We start from the raw sequence: 19,938 nt of genomic DNA on the forward strand, positions 1-19,938 counted from the left end.
TCTCCAGGCAAGAATACTGGAGTAGGTAGCCATTCCTTTCTCCAGGGGATCTTCCTGACCCAGTGATCAAACCCAGGCCTTCTGCATTGCAGGCAGATTCTTTATGGTTCTGAGCCACAAGGGAAACCCTTGTGGGAGAAAAATTACACCAAATATTTAAGCCTGTTACTTGGAACTAGAAGCAATTCTAGCTTATGTGGATAAGAAAGATGAACAGATTCTGTGCTTACAGCCCAGAAACCCATCTTCCTCAGATACTTTCCTGAGACTGGGCCAGCAGTGCAGGAACCAAATGAGATCGACCTTGCTTTGTGAGTGGTGGCCAGTGAAGCAGAGGAAAGAGAAATCTTCCATCCTATTCCCTTCTTCTAGCTCCCTGTACTTCCCTTTCTCCTTCATACAATGTCTCCAGTTGCACAGTTTCTTTTTCTGACTACAACTACCGTCCCTTTACCCTTTACTCTCTCATTACCCTTTCTCCTCTTCTTGAGAAATGCTTGTGTCCACTTAAGGTGAAATTATCCTAGGTATGATTGAATTTCTGTGGTGGCTTAGCGGTAAAGAATTCACCTGCCAGTGCAGGAGACATGGGTTTGATCCCTGGGTTGGGAAGATCCCCTGGAGAAAGAAATGGCAACCCACTAATGATTGAATTAGGTCAGTTTCTCAAAGATTTAAAACATCTGTGAGCAGCTTGTGAGTGAAAAAGGTTGCCTGCCATATCAACAAACAAAGGGATGTTGTAACTATCAAGTCACTGCAGCCACCCTAAGGTGCACCCTGGGGGGACTCAGGATGGGAAAGAACAAGATACTGGCCATAAATAACTGAGCTGCAAATCAAAGGAATGATTTCCATGAGCCCAGACTCTTGCCTCTCCCACACACAGAAAAGGGCTAAATTCATTATCTATGAGCTTCTGGTTGGTTTTCCTTACTTGTTGGTAATTTTTGATGTTCCTACTCCTTGTTGCAAAACTCCTATGTATCCTGGCTCCTCTCTTTCTTCTTCTGAGCAGTCCCTCAGAGCTATACCTGAGGGGCGGTCTCCCAGGCTTCAGTCCTCAGCAAGTCTGCCAAATAAAACAATTCTCAATTTTTAGGTTATCCATTTTTTTCAGTCAACACACTTAATATTTTGTGCTGCGTATGGAATTCTTCCCAGCTTTCCCCACAGTCTCAGAGGTTGCTCTCAGAATATGTGGGACAGTTAATGCTGGTTGTCTTAGGAATTCCCAACTGGTATGTTTGGACCTTGAAATTCTTGCTTCTCTGTGTCCTTTCTGTGGTGGCCCAAGTCTTTTCAGACTTTGGAACTGGGAACTAAGTGAATGCTGATTGCTAAATAAAGTCCTGTGAATAGAACATATAGAAAAATGCAATCTAAATATTTGAATTTATGGCCATAATTTCTCCAAATGGTCTCAAGTTCTAGTTTAAGGAGCAATCAAGTAGTTAAAGTTCAGGCACCTGATCTTAAAATTTATTTTTTTTGTCTCTGGAGTATCCTAGAATACCCCATGTTCTCAATTTCTTATTCTTTGGCCCACTATCCTACTGGGATAGGACTGTGGTCTAGGATTATTCTTTGTTCCACTCATTTTGGTCATTTTTTCTTTATGATTGTTGCATGAATTGTTACAGATTATGATTAGGCAGTGTTTTATTTCTCCTGTGCCCTGAGGTGTTTAAAGATGTGTGTGTGTGTGTGTGTGTGCGCACGCGCACGTGTGCACATGCACGCGCATGTGTGCCCTCAGTCATATCTGACTCTTTGAAGTCCCTTGGACCGCCAGGCTCCTCTGTCCATGGGACTTTCCAGGCAAGAATACAGGAGTGGGTTGCCATTTCCTGTTCTAGCATGTCTTCCTGACCCAGGGTTCAAACCTGCGTCTTCTTGAATGAGTTTCCTGCATTGTCAGGCAGGTTCTTTACCACTGCACCACCTGGAAAGGTCTGTTGTTATTCTCCAAATAATTAAATTGGAGTTTTCAAATGAGAATTCATCTCATTTAAAAAGTTGTAGCTTTTACAGGTTTTCAAAAGTAAATTGTATGGAGCTTTTCTTGCACTCAGTTTCAGGAGCCAGTTGTTCATGAAAAAAAGACACAAGGATGCTTTGTAAGTTCTAAATCAGGGAGTAGAAAATATGTGTTGTGTTTTCTTGTCATTTGTGCTCAATTGGACAAGAAAGGGAGAACTTTGTTTTCTTTTCAATTATGGATTATTACAGGATATTGAATATAGTTCCCTGTGCTATATAGTAGGACCTTGTTGTTTGTTTTATATATAATAGTTTCTGTCTGCTAACACCAAACTCCTAATTTATCCCTCCCCCATGCCCTTTTCCTTTTGGTAGCCATCTGTTTGTTTTCTGTGCCTGTGAGTTTGTTTCTGTTTCATAAGTAAATTCATTTGCATCATATTTTAGATTCCACCTTTAAGTGGTGTTTGTCTTTTCCTTTCCGACTTACTTCACTCAGTATAATCTCTAGGTCCATCCATGTTGCTACAAATGGCATTATTCTTTTTAACGGCTGAGTAGTATTCCTTTTGAATAGCTATTTTCTAAAGCATATATAAATAGATCACGTCATATAGTAAAAGAAAGGACATAGAAATAGCATTTATTTAGTACTTGTGTAGCAGGAAACAAGCTGGTATCTTCCCATATATTTTCTTGAAGTGAAGTGAAGTGAAGTCGCTCAGTCGTGTCTGACTCTTTGTGACCCCACGGACTGTAGCCCACCAGGCTCCTCCGTCCATGGGATTCTCCAGGCAAGAATACTGGAGTGGGTTGCCATTTCCTTCTCCACTTAGTCTTAAAAATGGTCACATTGGAATATTATTACTCCTGTTTTTGAAATGAAGAGACTGAAGTTGAGGGGGTAAATCATTGTTTACATTTGAACAGGTAATTCATGATGGACCCAGGATTCAAACAAATGTATATCTAACAGCAAAGCCCATGAATCAGTGGCAACTGTTTGATCTTCAATGATGGGCAATGTCTTTGTAGCAAAGTTCACATTGGCTTGTTTAAGGCAGTGATCCCAAACCTTTTTGGCATCAGGGACTAGTTTCGTGGAAGAAAATTTTTACATGAACCTGGTGTGGGGGTGGTTTTGGGATGATTCAAGCATATTACATTTATTGTGCACTTAAAGTGAAAGTGTTAGTCGCTCAGTTGTTTCTGACTCTGTGCCACCCCATGGACTATAGCCTGCTAGTCTCCTCTGTCCATGGAATTCTTCAGGCAAGAATACTGGAGTGGGTTGCTCTACCCTTCTCCAGGGGATCTTCCCAACCCAGGGATGGAACCCAAGTCTCCTGCATTGCAGGCGGATTCTTTACCATCTGAGCCCCCAGGAAAGCCCATTATGCAATTAATTCAATTATTATTATATCAGCTCTATCTCAGATAATCAGGCATTAGATCCTGGAGGTTGGGGACCCCTGACTTAAATCACCCATGTTGCCAAGTTTGATTTCACACTCTTGCCTCATATCTAGGCAAGGAGACAATATGGCATTATGCATGCCTGTAGGCTGGGGTTGTGCTCCCTTGTTATGATATCAAAGACACCCTGGAGAAGTTAGAGTAGAATGTAAATAAATACTAATAGCAAATAGAAGTGCCTGGATAAGATTTCAAAATCCAAGAGTAAGACACAAACATTATATTTTTCCACTAATGAGATCAAAGGATTATTGATTCTGGAGGAAGAAATTATGGATTTTTGAGTCACTTGAATGTAACTCCTTGACCCTTTCAAATAGTCTCCCCAGTGAGTACATCCCTTAGATAAAGATAGCTCTGCTCCTCTTTTGTAAGTGATTTTTTCCCTCTCCTTCCAGGAAGCTGAAGAATGAACTCTTGGAAGCAAAACGCAGAAGTGGGAAGACTCAACAAGAGACCAGCAGGGTCTGTGCCCACTGTCAGAGAAACCTGGGTTTGATATTCGACCGGGGAGACCCGTGCCAGGCCTGCTCCCTCAGAGTGTGCAGCCAGTGCCGGGTCTCAGGCCCTGATGGCAGCTGGCGCTGCACCATCTGTGCAAGAGTCGCGTGAGTTTCTTGGCTTTGTGTGCAAAGTCAGCTTCGATGACTGAAGAGTTGGGGAGGGGGGGAAGTAAGGAGGAAGAATATGTAAAAGGTAGCGATAGAGAATAGAATTGAAAGTATAGCCCCACTAGAAGTTCAGTAGTGCTTTGGAAGGGTGTGATGTGTATTTGTGTGTGTCTGAGACACAGAAACATTATACAGTTGGAAGCCTCACAGGGCGTGGTCTCTTCCCTCAGGCTTTCTTAGAGCCGCACTTGCCTCCACCCAGCTTCTTAGGGTGTGTATGCTCAGTTGGGTCCGACTCTTTAGGGCCTCATGGAATTTTCCAGGCAAGAATACTGGAGTGGGTTGCCGTGCCCTCCTCCAGGGGATCTTTACAACCCAGGGATTGAACCTGCATCTCCCGCATTGGCAGGCGGGTTCTTTACTAGTGCAGCCTGAGAAGTCCAAAACTGGGTTTAGTAATCTGCAAATCAAGGTGCAAAAATAATTCTGGATATCTTCCTGTCTTCCTCATGAAATCAAATTGTTTACTTGGGGTATTTCTCCATATATGTGTACAGAAAAAGTATCAGCAATGCACTTTGCTTTCTACTTAAAAGGAATATGATACATCTGTGACTCAAGTACATAATGTAAAAGTCACTCTTTTAGACCCTGAACTCTTCTTAGAAAGTTTTTCTCAGTGTGAAATTCAAATGGGTCTTTCCAACTCTGCTCCCCTTTACTTCACATTTCAGAGTTGGATATAAAGGCTCTTCCAGTATTGTCAAATTGGAGAAGGAAATGGCAACCCACTCCAGTATTCTTGCCTGGAGAATCCCATTGACAGAGGAGCCTGGTGGGCTATAGCCCATGGGATCGCAAAGAGTTAAACACGACTGAGCGACTATTACTTACAGTATAGTCAAATAATGACTTACAGAGGAAATAATGTACAGAATTTCCTCAATTATAGTTTTGCCTCTATACAATTTTGCAGGACCATTTATCCCTCTCTACTCTTAGTGACCACTAGAGGACAACAAATCAGAACAGGAAAACTTGGAAAGAGACTAGCACCCTTTTTTTTTGTTTTTAAATGAAAACATAATGCACATGGCTTTTGTTTTTAACTAGAGTTAACTTACACAAAAGGACACAAATGACAAGTGTACAACAGGGTTTCTCAATTTCAGCATCACTGAAATTTTTGGCAATATGGTTCTTTGTGGGGGGAGGGAGGGCCTGTCCTGTCTACTATGAGATGTTTAGCAGTGTTCATGGCTTCTACCCAGTAGACACCAATAACAATCCTCCCCTTTGCAGTGGTAGCAATGACAGATTCCTGCCAACATTGCCACATGTCCCGTAAAGAGTAAATGTCTTTGAGAAGCACTGATGTACAGCTTTGCAAATTATCACAGTTTCTGTGTAACTACCATTCAGGCAATGAAGTAGAAATGCTACTGACACCCCAGAAGCTTTTCTTCTTCCTCCTCCCAATCACTAGCCCCTTCTTATTCTCCAGATATAAATATTATCCTGCTAACACCATAGGTTAACTTTGAATTTTTTATACTTTAAATTGATTTTATGCTTTAAATTGATTTTAATTGTTTAAATTGTTGATTTTATACTTAAAATATTAAAAAATTTAAATTTTTTATACTTTAAATTGACTCATACAGTGTGTGTGTATTTGTTCATAACTAATTTTGGTCAACATTATGTTTGTGAGACATCCATTTTTGTTGCATTTGGCAGTTGTTTACTCATTTTCACTATTATACTCATTTCACTCATTTTCTCTATAGTGTTTGTTAACACTCTATTTATAACTATATAAGGATTCATATACCATTCTATCATTGATGTATATTTGGGGTGTTTCTAGCTTTCACCTCTTAAAAATAGTGTTATAAATATTCTTGTGCATTTCTCTTGGTACATATGTGTATGTATTTCCATTGAATATGTACATAGTAAAGTTGCTGGGTCACAGAATATATGCATGTGTTTCATTTCAGTTGTTGTTTAGTAGCTAAGTTATGACTGACTCTTTGCGACCCTATGGACTGTTGCCCACCAGGCTCCTCTGTCCATGGGATTTCCCAAGCAAGAATACTGGAGTGGGTTGTCAGTTCCTCATCCAGGGGATTTTCCCAGATCAGGGATCAAACCCATGTCTCCTACCTTGCCAGGTGGATTCTTTACCACTGTGCCACCTGGGAAGCCCCACGATACCGATTTGTTTTCCAAAGTGGTTGTGCCAAGTTATCCTTTCACTAGCAATGCATGAGTGTTGGTTACTTTATATTTTTACAACAGTGTTTTTTGTTTTTCCATTTTTATAATTTTGTTGGGTATGTAGTAGATTAATTGCATTTTTCTTTATTACCAGTGAGAACGAGGATATCTTCATATGTTGATTGACCATTTGAACATCCTTTTCTGTGAAGTGCTGGTTCAGGTCTCTTGCCTTTTTTTCGGTTAGGTTATCAGCCTTTTACTGACTAGTGTGAAGGAGTTCTTCATATATTCTGTGTACAAACCACGTTAGTTCCTTGTGTTTCAGATATTTTTTCCCAACTTCTGATGTTCCTTTTCATTCTCTCAGTGGTGTACTGAAGAACAGAAATCTCTAATTTTTAGTAACTCATTTTGTTCATCTTTTCCTGTATGAGATTAGTGGGTTTTTTCTTTCTGTATCCTAACAGGGAAAAAAAAAGCTTTTTGTAAAAGTTGATAAAAATATTCTCCCGTGTGATCTCCTGTGTTATTGTATCACCTTTTTAAACTTACAATCGACTTGGAACTGATTTTTGCATGTGCTGTGAGTTACAAATTCCTTTTATATTTTAATATGAATATCCATTTGATCCAGCAACATTCATTGAAAGGACCATTTTTTCACTTCTCTACAGTGTCACCTTCACAAGTTTCATTTCTGACTACTCTGTTACATGTATAATGTACCAATGCCACGTTATTTTAATTCAATGTAGCTTTATAAAATTTTATATCCAGTGGGCTTGCCACATTTTCATATCCATTATTTTTTATGATACTGGTTTCATTCTGTTTTCTAATTTCTATCACCTTTTCTTCCAGCTCTGAGTTATTTACAATTGTCTTTTGATTTCTAGCTTCATGGGGATTTTTGATATCTTTTTGCTATTGAAATTAGCTTTATTTCACTTTGGTCAGAAAACATACTCTATATGATTTCATTCTTTGAAATTCAGCCCAGAAAATCTTCAATTTTATTAAATGTTCCAACTTCCTTGAAAAAATGGATTCTGCAGTATTGATTTGAATATCTTAGTTTTGTCTTTTAATGATGTTTGTTAATTGTGTTGTCCAAACCTTCCATATCACTACTGATTTTTTAATCTATATATTCTATGTGAAATTGAGGGAAATATATACTAATCTCTCTCAGTAATGATTGTGGATTTTCTATTTTCCTTTTTAACTTGATAATATTTGCTTTGTGTATGTTGAATTTAGAGTCTTGATTGCTTAAGTATTTAGAATTGTGAGGTTTTATAGTTGTACAGAAACCTTTATAATTGTGAAAACTCTCTCCTTACCTCTAGTTATGATTTTTTCCTTTTAAAGTTTACTTTGTAATTAGTATGGCCTCGGTTGCTTTCTTTTGGTTGGCATATGCCTGGGGAATCCTCTTTATCCTTTACTTGCAACTTTTTTCTTTCCATATATTTACCGTATGTCTCTTATAAGTGGAATATTATCATGTGTGCGTGTTTTAAATCTAGGCTGACAGTTGTCATTTAATTAGGATATTTGTCCCATTTGTAGTAATAACATAACCCATATATTTTATTTAAAATTTACCACCCTTTTACTTATTCTTTTTTTGGTCCCATCTATTCTGTTCTTTTTGGAGAAGGCAATGTTACCCCACTCCAGTACTCTTGCCTGGAAAATCCCATGGATGGAGCAGCCTGGTAGGCTGCAGTCCATGGAGTTGCTAAGAGTCGGACATGACTGAGCGACTTCACTTTCACTTTTCACTTTCATGCATTGGAGAAGGAAATGGCAACCCACTCCAGTGTTCTTGCCTGGAGAATCTCAGGGACGGGGGAGCATGGTGGGCTGCCGTCTATGGGGTCGCACAGAGTCGGACACAACTGAAGCAACTTAGCAGCAGCAGCAGCAGAAGCATTCTGTTCTTTTATCTCTACTTATTTGCCTTCATTTAGGTTGTTGCAATATTTTTCTATTTATCTCCTCTAATATTTATACATTTTTTACTACTCATCTAATGATTACTCTAGAGATTACAGTGTACATCCTTGACTTGTTAAAATATATTGATTAATAGTTTTGGTACTTCTAAGACAATATCAGGACTTAAAAACACTTTGATTGCCTTTTCTCCCCTCCTAGTGCTATTGTGTATTTTAAATATTTGTATATCTATATCTATGCACACACATATGCACATATAGCTGAGTGTATATGTGTGTGTGTGTATATACATATATGTATGTATGTATGTATGATTTGTCTTAGTCTATTTAGGCAGCTGTAACAGAATACCATAGACTAGGTGGTTCTTAAACAACAAAATTTATTTTTCACAGTCCTGGAGATCAGGGTTCTGGCAGATTTGTTGTCTAGCGAGAGTGTGCTTCCTGGTTCATAGCCAGCTGTCTTCCCATTGTGTCCTCACCGGGCAGAAGAGACAAAGGAACTCTCTGGAGAATCTTTTTATAAAGGGAGTGATCACTTTCCAAAGACTCCATCCAAATAACCATTGCACTGGGGGTTACATTTCATTATATGAATTATTATGGAAGGGTTACATTCAGTCTATAACATAATCCCATAAAATATTGTTATTTTATAGTCATTATTTCAGTTAGATTTACTACTTAGTTACCCTTTCCATAACTATGTTCATATCCTTGAATTCAACTACTCATGGATAGTAAAAATTCATGTGTGAGTGGACCTAAGCAGTTCATACCCATGTTATTCAAGGGTCAACCATATTTGAAAAACTGTAAAGCTTAGTGAGACTCTGTTTAATAATATGTATCAATTGAGAATATACTTTTTTTTTCTAGCAAGGAAATTGGATAGGGCCTGTAAATATTCAAGATTTCCTTAATCAGATCAAGGTTTAAGCTAACTTCAAAATTGGAGCCTTAGTCCTTGAGAGCGTGGATCTGTTTTGGGATCACATTTGTTCCTGGATAATACTAATAGTCCTACAAGGTCTCAAAATATATACCAATTAGATAAGAGAGGTGATTTATTTTCTGTATTATAAATAGTGGAAATACGCACACTAAGAGTTCAGAATGTGTGTTAGCACAGTTGGACTGGATAAATATCAAAATGTGTTTGTTTTTCCACCCAGTTCTTTTCCCACCAAACTCTGCCAAGGTGAGGTTTGTTATTTCAAGTGAAGAAAGGAAAAGGGATTTTAACAAATGACTGACCTACTAATGGGTCTGAAGACTTATAAAGAATATCTCAGTAACTATTTCTCCATTTCTTATACCATATTATTTTGTTTGATCCCTAATATTTGATCATTTTCATTTTTTATTCCATTTCTGTTTACCTCTTCTCTACCTCCTGAGCCCTCATTTGCTCACACAACAGTAACTAGGGGCTGTGACTCATGAGCCTTCCAATCAATCAGGAAGGCTTTTGTATGGGGAGAGGAATTTTGTCTTTAATTTCTAAATGTCAGTTGTAATTACTGAAACACTCTTTTCAATACAAGACCCAAGAGGTTTGTGTATTCATGCATTGCTAATTGAAAGTTTTGCCATCAGCTCATCTGGTAGTCAGTATAGATGGTAACTGCAGGTCTAATTCATAAAAAAATCTCCCCTCAATCTGGTCAGATCAATATTAGGTTATATATGTATATAGAGAGAAACTTTTAATGTGTTATTTCATTGGAATTTGCAAGTTGTTACGGAAGTTAGCTTACCTAACATAACTAACATAATCCCTTCCTGGTTTTTTTCCCCTTAATACTTACATGGTATATACTTTTCTTCCTTTGTTTATTATCTTTATTCCTCCACTAGAATATAAGCTTCACAACCATGAGAGCAGGGCCTGTTATCTGTAGTGTTCAATGAAATAGTTCTAGTGCTTAAAAGAATGCCTATGGTAAATACTCAATGGATATTTGTTAAATTATTAGATGGATGGATGAATAGGCAAATGAATGAACTAAGAAATGAGTAAATAGATGGCAAGGCCCCACTTAAAGCATGTCAGGCTTAAGCAAGTTATGGAACCTATATGGGTTTCTTCGGAATTAACACACACACACATACACGTATGCACGCACACACATCAGGGCAAATATATTTGCCCTCTGAAGAGAGTAAATTTCCAGCTGTCACAGAAAGATATGACAAGTTGTTGTCAGAAGGATATAAGAATAAATAATAAAAAAAATGAAAGGTCTGTGTCTTCCTGAGGGGATGTTAAAACCTCAATACAGAACTTCAGAATTACTTGCACTTCTTTTTTTTTTTTATGGGATAATAACTTAATAAACCCAACTATCCACCTATCCACTTGCTCTGTCTTTTGACCCATCTGTCCATCCTCACTACAACAATTATTGATAACCTGTTGGAATACTAGAGGATAAGGATACAAAGATGGATAAAACATAGACTACCCTCAATGGTTTCATAGTCTAAGGAGGAGGAGTTTATTACATTACTATCTCATTACTAGAATAAATTCTGTATTTGTACATTACAATGTTCTGAGGAAGGAACACCTTTCAGTGTGTGGTTCTTATACCTCTTTTTTAAAAAATTAATTTATTTATTTTAATTGGAGACTAGTTACAATATTGTGGTGGTTTTTGCCATCCATCAACATGAATCAGTCATGGGTTGTACATGTGTCCCACCATCCTGAACCCCTCTCCAACCTCTTTCCCCACCCCATCCCTCTGGGTTGTCCCAGAGCACCAGCTTTGGCAGCAACAACTTATAGTTGTAGCATCTGTATGGCAGCTGGAAATTTACAAGATGTGTGTTTCACTTGGTAGAAACAGAATCTCTCCTCATTTTAAAAACTGAAAACAGAGACCATTATTTCTCCAGTAATCCAGCTCCGAGTCTGTGATCTCAGAGATTATCTGTCAGTGTTGGAAGTACCCTGTTTGCTATTCATGGAGTGGTTTTTGAGAGGAAGCATGAATGATACTCTGTTGGCTGTGAACACCCTTAATTTGTTGTGAGAGGATGCTTTAGTGCCAGTGGGCTGTCTCTATGTTCAGTAGACCATAAAATTGAAATTCCCACCCTGACCTCTAAGAGATGAGATGAGTCAGAAAGTGACTCATTCTCTAATCAGTTGGAAAACACAACCTTTATTGTCATTTACCTTGGATTGGGAAAAAGTAAAGAGCTTTAATTGCTGTAGCACTGAAAAGGATTACAGCAAAAACTCATAAAGGGAGGCTACCTCCTTCAATGGGATGATCAGCCCTTGACATTTTTTGCAGCCCCTTCTGGTTCTAACAAGTTGGTTGCTGTTGGTCTCCTTTTAAAACTCTATAGAAACAGAATGAAAGGGACCCTGACACAGCCAGTTAGTTCATGTGGCTATCCTAATGAGACCTACAAAATTCCACATGATTATGTTAGCAGAGGCAGTTGCTTTCCAACACAAAGACAGCCACAATGATCAGTTTTCCTAATTAGCACCTCAGTTGAACTCAGATCCCAAAGATAAAAGCAACATGATCCGGAGCCCAAAATGAAATACTTCTGATATGATGTTGATGAGCTGATCTTATTTATATTCATGCCATGTGGTGACATTTCATGCTGCTATTTGTCCTTGTGAAAGCCTTTGTCCTGTTTAAGGAGGAGTCCGGTGTTTTTGTTTTCGATAAATTGGTAGTGATGACTGAAAATAGATGAAATAGACCTGAGATAGATGAAATATGAGTCCCTGTCACTAACTTGAAAGACAATAGCACCAATGGTTGGAACATATACAGAGAGGGTACAGAGGGAATGCATAGTGCTTTGTTATGAGAAGGAGAAATACCGACCCTGACATCTGAAAACTGATCTGACATTTACATGTAGGTCTTGATGTTGTTAGAAGGTGATCTGGGGCAGGCTGTGGTGTTCTACTAGTAGACATAAATGACCTCAGAGCACCAGCATCCCACAGGATCACTGTGTGCCGGTGATGAAGTGAGACACTGTAAGAATGCTTCATAATCTTAGCATAGAGGAAAACAAGGTGACTGGTCAAGCCACAATGTATCAAATGTCCCCCTTTCTTGGTTAATATGAATTTCCTGCTACTTCCTTACTAATTACAGCTTTAGCCTTTTTCTAGACTGCACTTCTTCTAGGTAAAACTTAAGTTACCAATGATAGCCTTGTCCCTGCTCCCTGACATCACCTAGTCTAGAGCAAATCCCTGCTCTCTTAAAATCCCCCTAAAGTTACCTAACATAACCCCAAGTGAAAGTGAAAGTCACTCAGTCATGTCTGACTCTTTGCAACCCTATGGATTACAGCCTGCCAGGATCCTCTGTCCATGGATTCTCCAGGCAAGAATCCTGGAGTGGGTTGCCATTTCCTTCTCCAGGGTATCTTCCCAACCGAGGGATTGAACCTGGGTCTCCTGCATTGGAGGCAGATTCTTTACCTTCTGAGCCACCAGGGAAACCCAACATAACTCCCAATCCTATATTAAATTCTTTCAAACTCCTTCTTCTCAAGACTTCCCATGGTTTTTCATGGCATGTTTTCCTTCATTGCAATGAACAAAAAGTTCAGCTTGTTCAACTATACCTGTGTATCTGGAGATCTTTTGGTCCTCATGGGTACTAGTAATTGCCACAAACTCATTTAAACGTCACTCCTTTTTTTTTAAGGCAAATTTTTTAAGGCAAATCCCACACTGAGCAACAGATTTTGGGGGTGATGTGTGTGTGCTTAATCCGTCAGTTATTTCCAACTCTTTTCAACTTTATGGACTGTAGCTCATCAATGTCCTTTGCCATTCGACTCTCCATGCAAGAATACTGGAGTGGGTAGCCTGTCCCTTTTCCAGGGGAACTTCCTGACCCAGGAATTGAACTGGCATCTCATGCATTGCAGGCAAATTCTTTACCAACTGAGCTACCAGGGAACTTTTGAGGGTGATAAGAAGCTGTTTGGAGTACCTTGACATGCTGCTTTAAAGCACTTACTAGTCATATATGAGCGTCTTCTCCCTTTTTTAGAATCTTTTGTTCACTGGGGTTTAGTGTCTTAATACCCACATAGATTAGAGAGATTTTTAAATGTAGAAATATCATACATACCAAGACACTCTACATATACTGTTTAAACAGTAAAACAAGTATCTATGTATTTATCACTCAGTTTAAGAGCCATTCTTGTTTTCCATTTCTTATTCCCTTGCTCTACTTGATGGTTTTATTGTACTTGGATATATCCCTAAATAATATATTTTCTAGTTTTTCAATTTTGAATTCTGTAGAAATGGAAATTATACTGTATGTGTACTTAGTGACATTTTTTAGCTCAACATTTTTTTGTGTTTACTTTTTTTTTGTTTTTAATTTATTTTTTGGCTGTGCAGCATGGCATGTGGGATCTTAGTTTCCCGATCAGGGATCGAACCTCTGTCCCCTGCCATTGCATAGACACTGGATCACCTGGGATGTCCCTCTATCTATGGTTATGTGAATATCATTCCATTCCTCTTCACTGTTGCATCAACAGTGTGTCTCTTTTCTTGTTGATGGAAATTTTTGTTGTTTTTTGTTTTAGTTTATAATGTTACCCCCAAAATGCTGGTATCACCTTCTTGTACGTATGGCCTAACAAACATGTACAGTGGTTTCCTTATTGTAGGGTTTTTAAAACTGAGTCATGATCCATTGATGGGTCCTGGCCAGCATTTATAAAAAGAAGGGGAAACAGAAAATGTCAGTATACATATAATTATATGTGTGTAATTCTACATATACTTCATTGTGTGTGTGTGTGTGTATGAGTATGTGTATTTATTTTCTGGATTATGATGTAAAATTTTTTTTTTCTTTCCAATTCCCCCTCCCCCCAACCCCATCCCACCTCTGATAAGCACAGATCTAATCTCTTTCCCTAAGTGTTTGGAGATTTTCTTAATTGACCTCCAAACTGTTAGTTCCTGGTGTACAACATAAGTCTAGTTACCATCTATCAAAAATGTTTGAGAAAACTGTAGGAAGTGCGTCTTAGGAATGAAATTGTAGGGCAAAATGGTATGAACATTTTCAGCTTTTTAAGATGTTAAATTGTGTTTTATAATTGTTGTACCAATTTAAATTTTACTAACATTGTATAAAACTTGACAAACTTACCAGCAACTGGCATCATGAAAATTTTTGATTGTTGTCCAACTGGTAGATTCAGGTGGATATCTTAACTATGATTTTTATTTGAATATTTCTGATTACTAATGAGGTTGAGTATCCTTTCATAGGTTTATTGGCCATTTGGGGTTCCTTTTCTGTGATATGACTATTTATGTATTGCCAATTTTCTCTTAATCTATTCTTTACTGATTTGAAGGTGTTTATGACCCCCTTCATTTATAAAAATCCTTTTGCCTTAAGATCTGTTTTGTCTGCTGTTTATATAGTAATACCAAGTTTCTTTTGGTAAATATTTACGTGGTATATTTTTTTCTTACCATTTGCCTTTCTGTGTCTATATGCTTGCAAGGAGACTATAGCATATATGCATATATATGCTCTATATGTGTGTATATATATTTAAATATTTGTTATACATATATGCTATATATACATGCTATGCATGTATACTATATATATATATAAAATTTTTAACTTTAACTTGACAGTATTTTTCTTAAAGTATAGAGTTTAGTCTACTTATATCCATTGTAATTACTGTAATATTTGATTTTATTTATATTATCTATAGATTGATGGAAGTACTGTATTTTTCTCATTTCATTTTATCCTTTCTACTAGTATAGATATCATATGAGTTTGTTTTTAGTGGTTACCCTAGAAATTACACCATTCATATTTAATTTCATAAATCATTAGTTTTACCCTTCTTCTAATCAATGAAAGGAACTTGATATTCTTAAACTCCAACTGTCTTCACTCAGGTTTATATATACTTTTTGTCCTATGTTTTAGAAACATCTATTTTCAGTTCAACATTTTAGATATCATGTTTGTTTTATATCAGCATTTGTTTAGATTTATCCATGTGTTTTACCAATTCCATTTGTTACCATTCCTTTTTATATGTTAGATCTACTTTACCTCCTCTTTTTCTTTCTTTCTTTTGGTCATGTGACACAGCTTTTGGGATCTTAATTTCCTGACGAGGGAGTGAACCGCAGACCACAGCAGTGAAAGCATGAAGTCCTAACTACTGGACCGCTAGGGAATTACTTTACCTACTCTTTAGAAGTTCCTTTAGTGAAAATCTGTTAATGGTAAATTCTGTCAGTTTTTATTGTACTGAAACATTTTTTATTTCACCCTTACTCCCAAACAATGGTTTCTCTGGATACTTGATTTTAGATAGATATTTTCTCTTGGACCTTTAAAGATATCATTTCACTGGCTTCTAGCTTTCGTTATTTCTAATGCAAGTCAACTGTCGTTCTAATCATCATTCCTTTGTTTGTAATATGTTTTTTCCTCCTCTCTAGCTATTTTTAAGATATTCTCTTTATCTGTAGTGTTCATAATGTGTCAAAGGATTTCTTGTTACTTTTCCTGTTGGAAAGGAAGAAAGGAGTAAATATATACCATCATCTCCATAACACCAGGGTCGTTATTTGTCTTTTTCACTTCTGTACTGTTAGCCTTATTGTTTTTTCATTGCTAAGTCATGTCTGACTCTTTTGGGACCCCATGGACTGTAGCCCACCAGGCTCCTCTGTCCATGAGATTTCCCGGGCAAGAATACTAGAGTGGATTGCCATTTCCTTCTCCAGGGCATCTTCCTGAACCATGGATCAAACCGAGGTTTCCTGAATTGCAGGCAGATTTTTTTACTGCCTGAGCCAGGAATGCAATTAATAATTGATATGTAATGAATGAATTAAATAATTCTAGCTTCCTTATGAATAATAAGAAGGAAACTTGTTGTACTTCAGTGTATCTAACTACCATATCTTATCTCCAATCTCTCCAGCAGTTAATAGAAGATAAAGGAAAAAAAAAGAATGTTTAGGACACTCTTCTTTTTTAGGATATGATTGCCTACTTTTTCCCTATGTCTAAGGAGAACTTGACTTTACATTTAAGTAAGCTATCAAGCAAAAGTTTGCAGTCCCAAGGGTTTAATGTTAAAGAAAATTAGAACCTAGCAAATTCTAAATATTCAGTAATCATTAATCACCTAGCATGAGTGTAACTCAATTTCAGTCAAACTCTTCAGAGTATGACTTGTAGGAAACACAATATTTATTTCAAGCTTTGTATTTCTGAAATATTAGATTGATATGGCAGAGAGAAAAATTTCATAGTAGGTTTCATGTTTCTTTTATTTCTTCTTTCACTCCTTTATTCCTGTCACTCTGCTCCAGACAGACAGACATAGTCACAGATGTGCGCACACACACACAGCCAGTCACAGCCCATCACATGAAATACTACATGTTACTCCTTGGCTTCTATACCTTTTCACCCTTACTCAAAGCCTTGTCATAGCTGGTTCTTTTCTGAAGAGCTTTGCTAAATGTAAGGGCTTTTAGCATAAATCCTGTTTTTGTCATGAGACTGTATAACTTTGGGCAAGTTATTTCAGCCATGTGAACTTTGATTTCCTCATCTGAAAACTAAGGATGATATAGCTACTTTATGACATATAGTGAACATTAGAGATGCCATATATACAGTGCCTAGCACATGGCTTGGTGCATGGTACACACTTGGTATTTGTTCCCCATTCTTCAACTAATCCTTCTACCTACACCTCCAGGACCTGAGAAGGTGGCAGAGGCATAATCCCAAGAGGTGGTTCTGATGTTGCAGAGTTCTAAAATAACAAATGACTCAGGTCCATATTTGAGTCGAGCAAATACAAGGGTTATAGTTGTTGTTCTTACAAGGATGGTAAGAGGTAATGACTAACAGTTCTGGGAAGATCTTATTTGTGTTAGGTGTTGCCAGCTCTAGGCATATATGGTAAAGATGATAATATGGAGGGCCATTTGCTGGGGCATGTAGACCTAATGTGGCTCACTTTTCTGTGACACCTGAAACTGCTATTGTGTTTCCACCTTACTCTGTATCCCAAGAAAATGACAAAAACAAAAGAAACAGAACTTCCCCTGCACATTTCCAGTGCCGGGGGCACATGTTCTATCTTTGGGCAACTAAGATTTCATATGCTATGTAGCGCAGCCATTAAAAAAGGCAAAACCCCAAACAAACAAAAAAATAAGATAAGCCTTTGGCATGCCTCTCTTAGGCGGTTCTCTATCACTGATCTGTTATTCCCCTTGTTCTTGTTTCTTTTTGTGTAAATTCTTTGTCATATTGCAGAAGTTGGCAAACCTTTTAAAAAATAAAATGCCAAAGAGTGAGAATTTTAGACTCTGTAGGCTCTGTTGTTCCCGCTAAAACTACTCAAGTTTGCAGTTGTAGCAGAAAAGCAGCCAGAGACGATACATAAACAAATGAGCATGGCTGTGTACCAATAAAACTTTATTAACAGACTCTGAATTTTAAATATTGTTCATATAATTTTCACAGGTCATGAAATATTCGGCTTTTGATTTTCCCAAACCATTTAAAAATATAAAAACCATTCTTATCTCATCAGTATCAGTTCAGTCACTCAGTCATGTCTGACTCTTTGGGACCCCATGGACTGCAGTATGCCAGGCTTCCCTGTCCATCACCAATTCCCGAAGCTTGGTCAAACTCATGTCCATCGAGTTGGTGATGCCATCCAACTATCTCATCCTTTGTCGTCCCCTTCTCCTCCTGCCATCTTTCCAAGCATCAGGGTTATTTCTAATGAGTCTGTTCTTTGCATCAGGTGGCCAAAGTATTGGAGTTTCAGCTCCAACATCAGTCCTTCCAATGAATATTCAGGATTTATTTCCTTTAGGGTTGACTGGTTTGATCTCCTTGCAGTCCAAGGGACTCCAAGGAGTCTTCTCCAACACCACACAATTCGAAAGCATTGATTCTTTGATGCTCAGCTTTCTTTGTAGCCCAACTCTCACATCCATACATGACTACTGGAAAAACCATAGATTTGACTAGACAGACCTTTGTTGACAAAGTAATGTCTCTGCTTTTTAATATGCTGTCGCATTTTCTTCCAAGGAGAAAGCATCTTTTAATTTCATGGCTGCAATCACCATCTGCAGTGATTTTGGAGCTCCCAAAATAAAGTCTCCACTGTTTCCACTGTTTCCCCATCTACTTGCCATGGAGTGATGGGACCAGATGCCATGATCTTAGTTTTTTGAGTGTTGAGTTTTAAGCCAACTTTTTCACTCTCCTGTTTCACATTCATCAAGAGGCTCTTTAGTTCTTCTTCACTTTCTGCCATAAGGGTGGTGTCATCTGCATATCTGAGGTTATTTGTATTTCTCACAGCAATTTTGATTCCAGCTTGTGTTTCATCCAGCTGGGCATTTCGCATGAGGTACTCTGCATATAAGTTAAATAAGCAGGGTGACAAGATACAACCTTGACATACTCCCTTCCCAATTTGGAAGCAGCCTGTTGTTCCATGTCCAGTTCTAACTCTTGCTTCTTATCCTGTATACAGATTTCTCAGGTGGCAGGTCAGGTGGTCTGGTATTCCCATCTCTTTAAGAATTTTCCACAGTCAAAGGCTTTGGCGTTGTCAATAAAGCAGAAGTAGATGTTTTTCTGGAACTCTCTTGCTTTTTTGGTGATCCAAAAGATGTTGGCAATTTGATCTCTGGTTCCTCTCCCTTTTCTAAATCCTTAGCTCATAATCTGTATGAAATAGGTAGTGAAGAATTTGGCCCATAAACCATAGTTTGCCTACCTCTACCCTATTCTGAATTTTTCATAGGTATCTTTTTAGAATCTGTGCAATTTATTTCCTGAGTTGAACATTAAGACAAATAGGTTTTTATGTTTAATTATCCTTAGTTTTGTGTGCCCATCATCACAAACTGCCACGATTTAGCAGCTTGCTCATATGTGCTCAGCCACTTCAGTCGTGTCTGACTCTGTGACCCCATGGACAGTAGGCAATGTAAATATATGATATTGATGCTTCAAACTCAGCCTCTGTGTACCAGTGCAAAATTGAATCTTGGAGACAGAGTTTTGGGTGAAGTAGATAAGAATAGCTTTATTGATTTGCTGGAAAAGGAGGACACAGCATGCTAATGCCCCTGGAAAACTGTGTCTCAATCCTGGAGAACTTGGTGAGGAGTTTTCTAGCAAAGCCTCAAGGGCAGGGTTGCTGATCAGATTAGAGTGTGTGCAGGGCCTTCACTCCTTTAATCTGGCCTCAGGTGGTCTTTTTCGGAATGAAGAATGCTGACATCTGCCATTTGTTGAGGGTTATAGTTCTGTAAAGAGCTCAAAGATATTGTTATGTGTGTCCCTTTTTAGGGAACTAGGGCTTAATGTTGCACTACTGTTTCTTGGCTACTCCTCCCTTGTGTCTATATCCCCTCCCTTCCTTGATTAGCAACTGTTCAGGTCTGCCCTTTGTAACTCATGTTAGGTCAGGGAGTCTGGAGTCTGTTCCCTAAAAACAAGAAATGACAGAAAGGCTTCCATGCCCAGGAGCCCCATAGGGTACAACTCAGTTTCAGTCTTACAGTTCTGTCACTCAGCAACCTAGGTTGGCTTGTCTTA

General features: G+C 38.1%; 1 protein-coding gene across 1 annotated transcript in view; it reads left to right on the forward strand.

Annotated features, from left to right (window-relative positions):
• The window catches only part of SYTL5 (synaptotagmin like 5), a 376,311-nt gene that overhangs the window by 281,731 nt on the left and 74,642 nt on the right, over positions 1–19,938 (forward strand). Inside the window, exon 12 of the mRNA XM_070461916.1 lies at positions 3,858–4,067. Coding sequence (XP_070318017.1) covers positions 3,858–4,067 — 210 coding nt within the window. The remainder of the gene's footprint in view (positions 1–3,857; positions 4,068–19,938) is intronic.

This window comes from Odocoileus virginianus, chromosome X, assembly GCF_023699985.2.
Source record: "Odocoileus virginianus isolate 20LAN1187 ecotype Illinois chromosome X, Ovbor_1.2, whole genome shotgun sequence".
Classification (NCBI taxonomy): domain Eukaryota; kingdom Metazoa; phylum Chordata; class Mammalia; order Artiodactyla; family Cervidae; genus Odocoileus; species Odocoileus virginianus.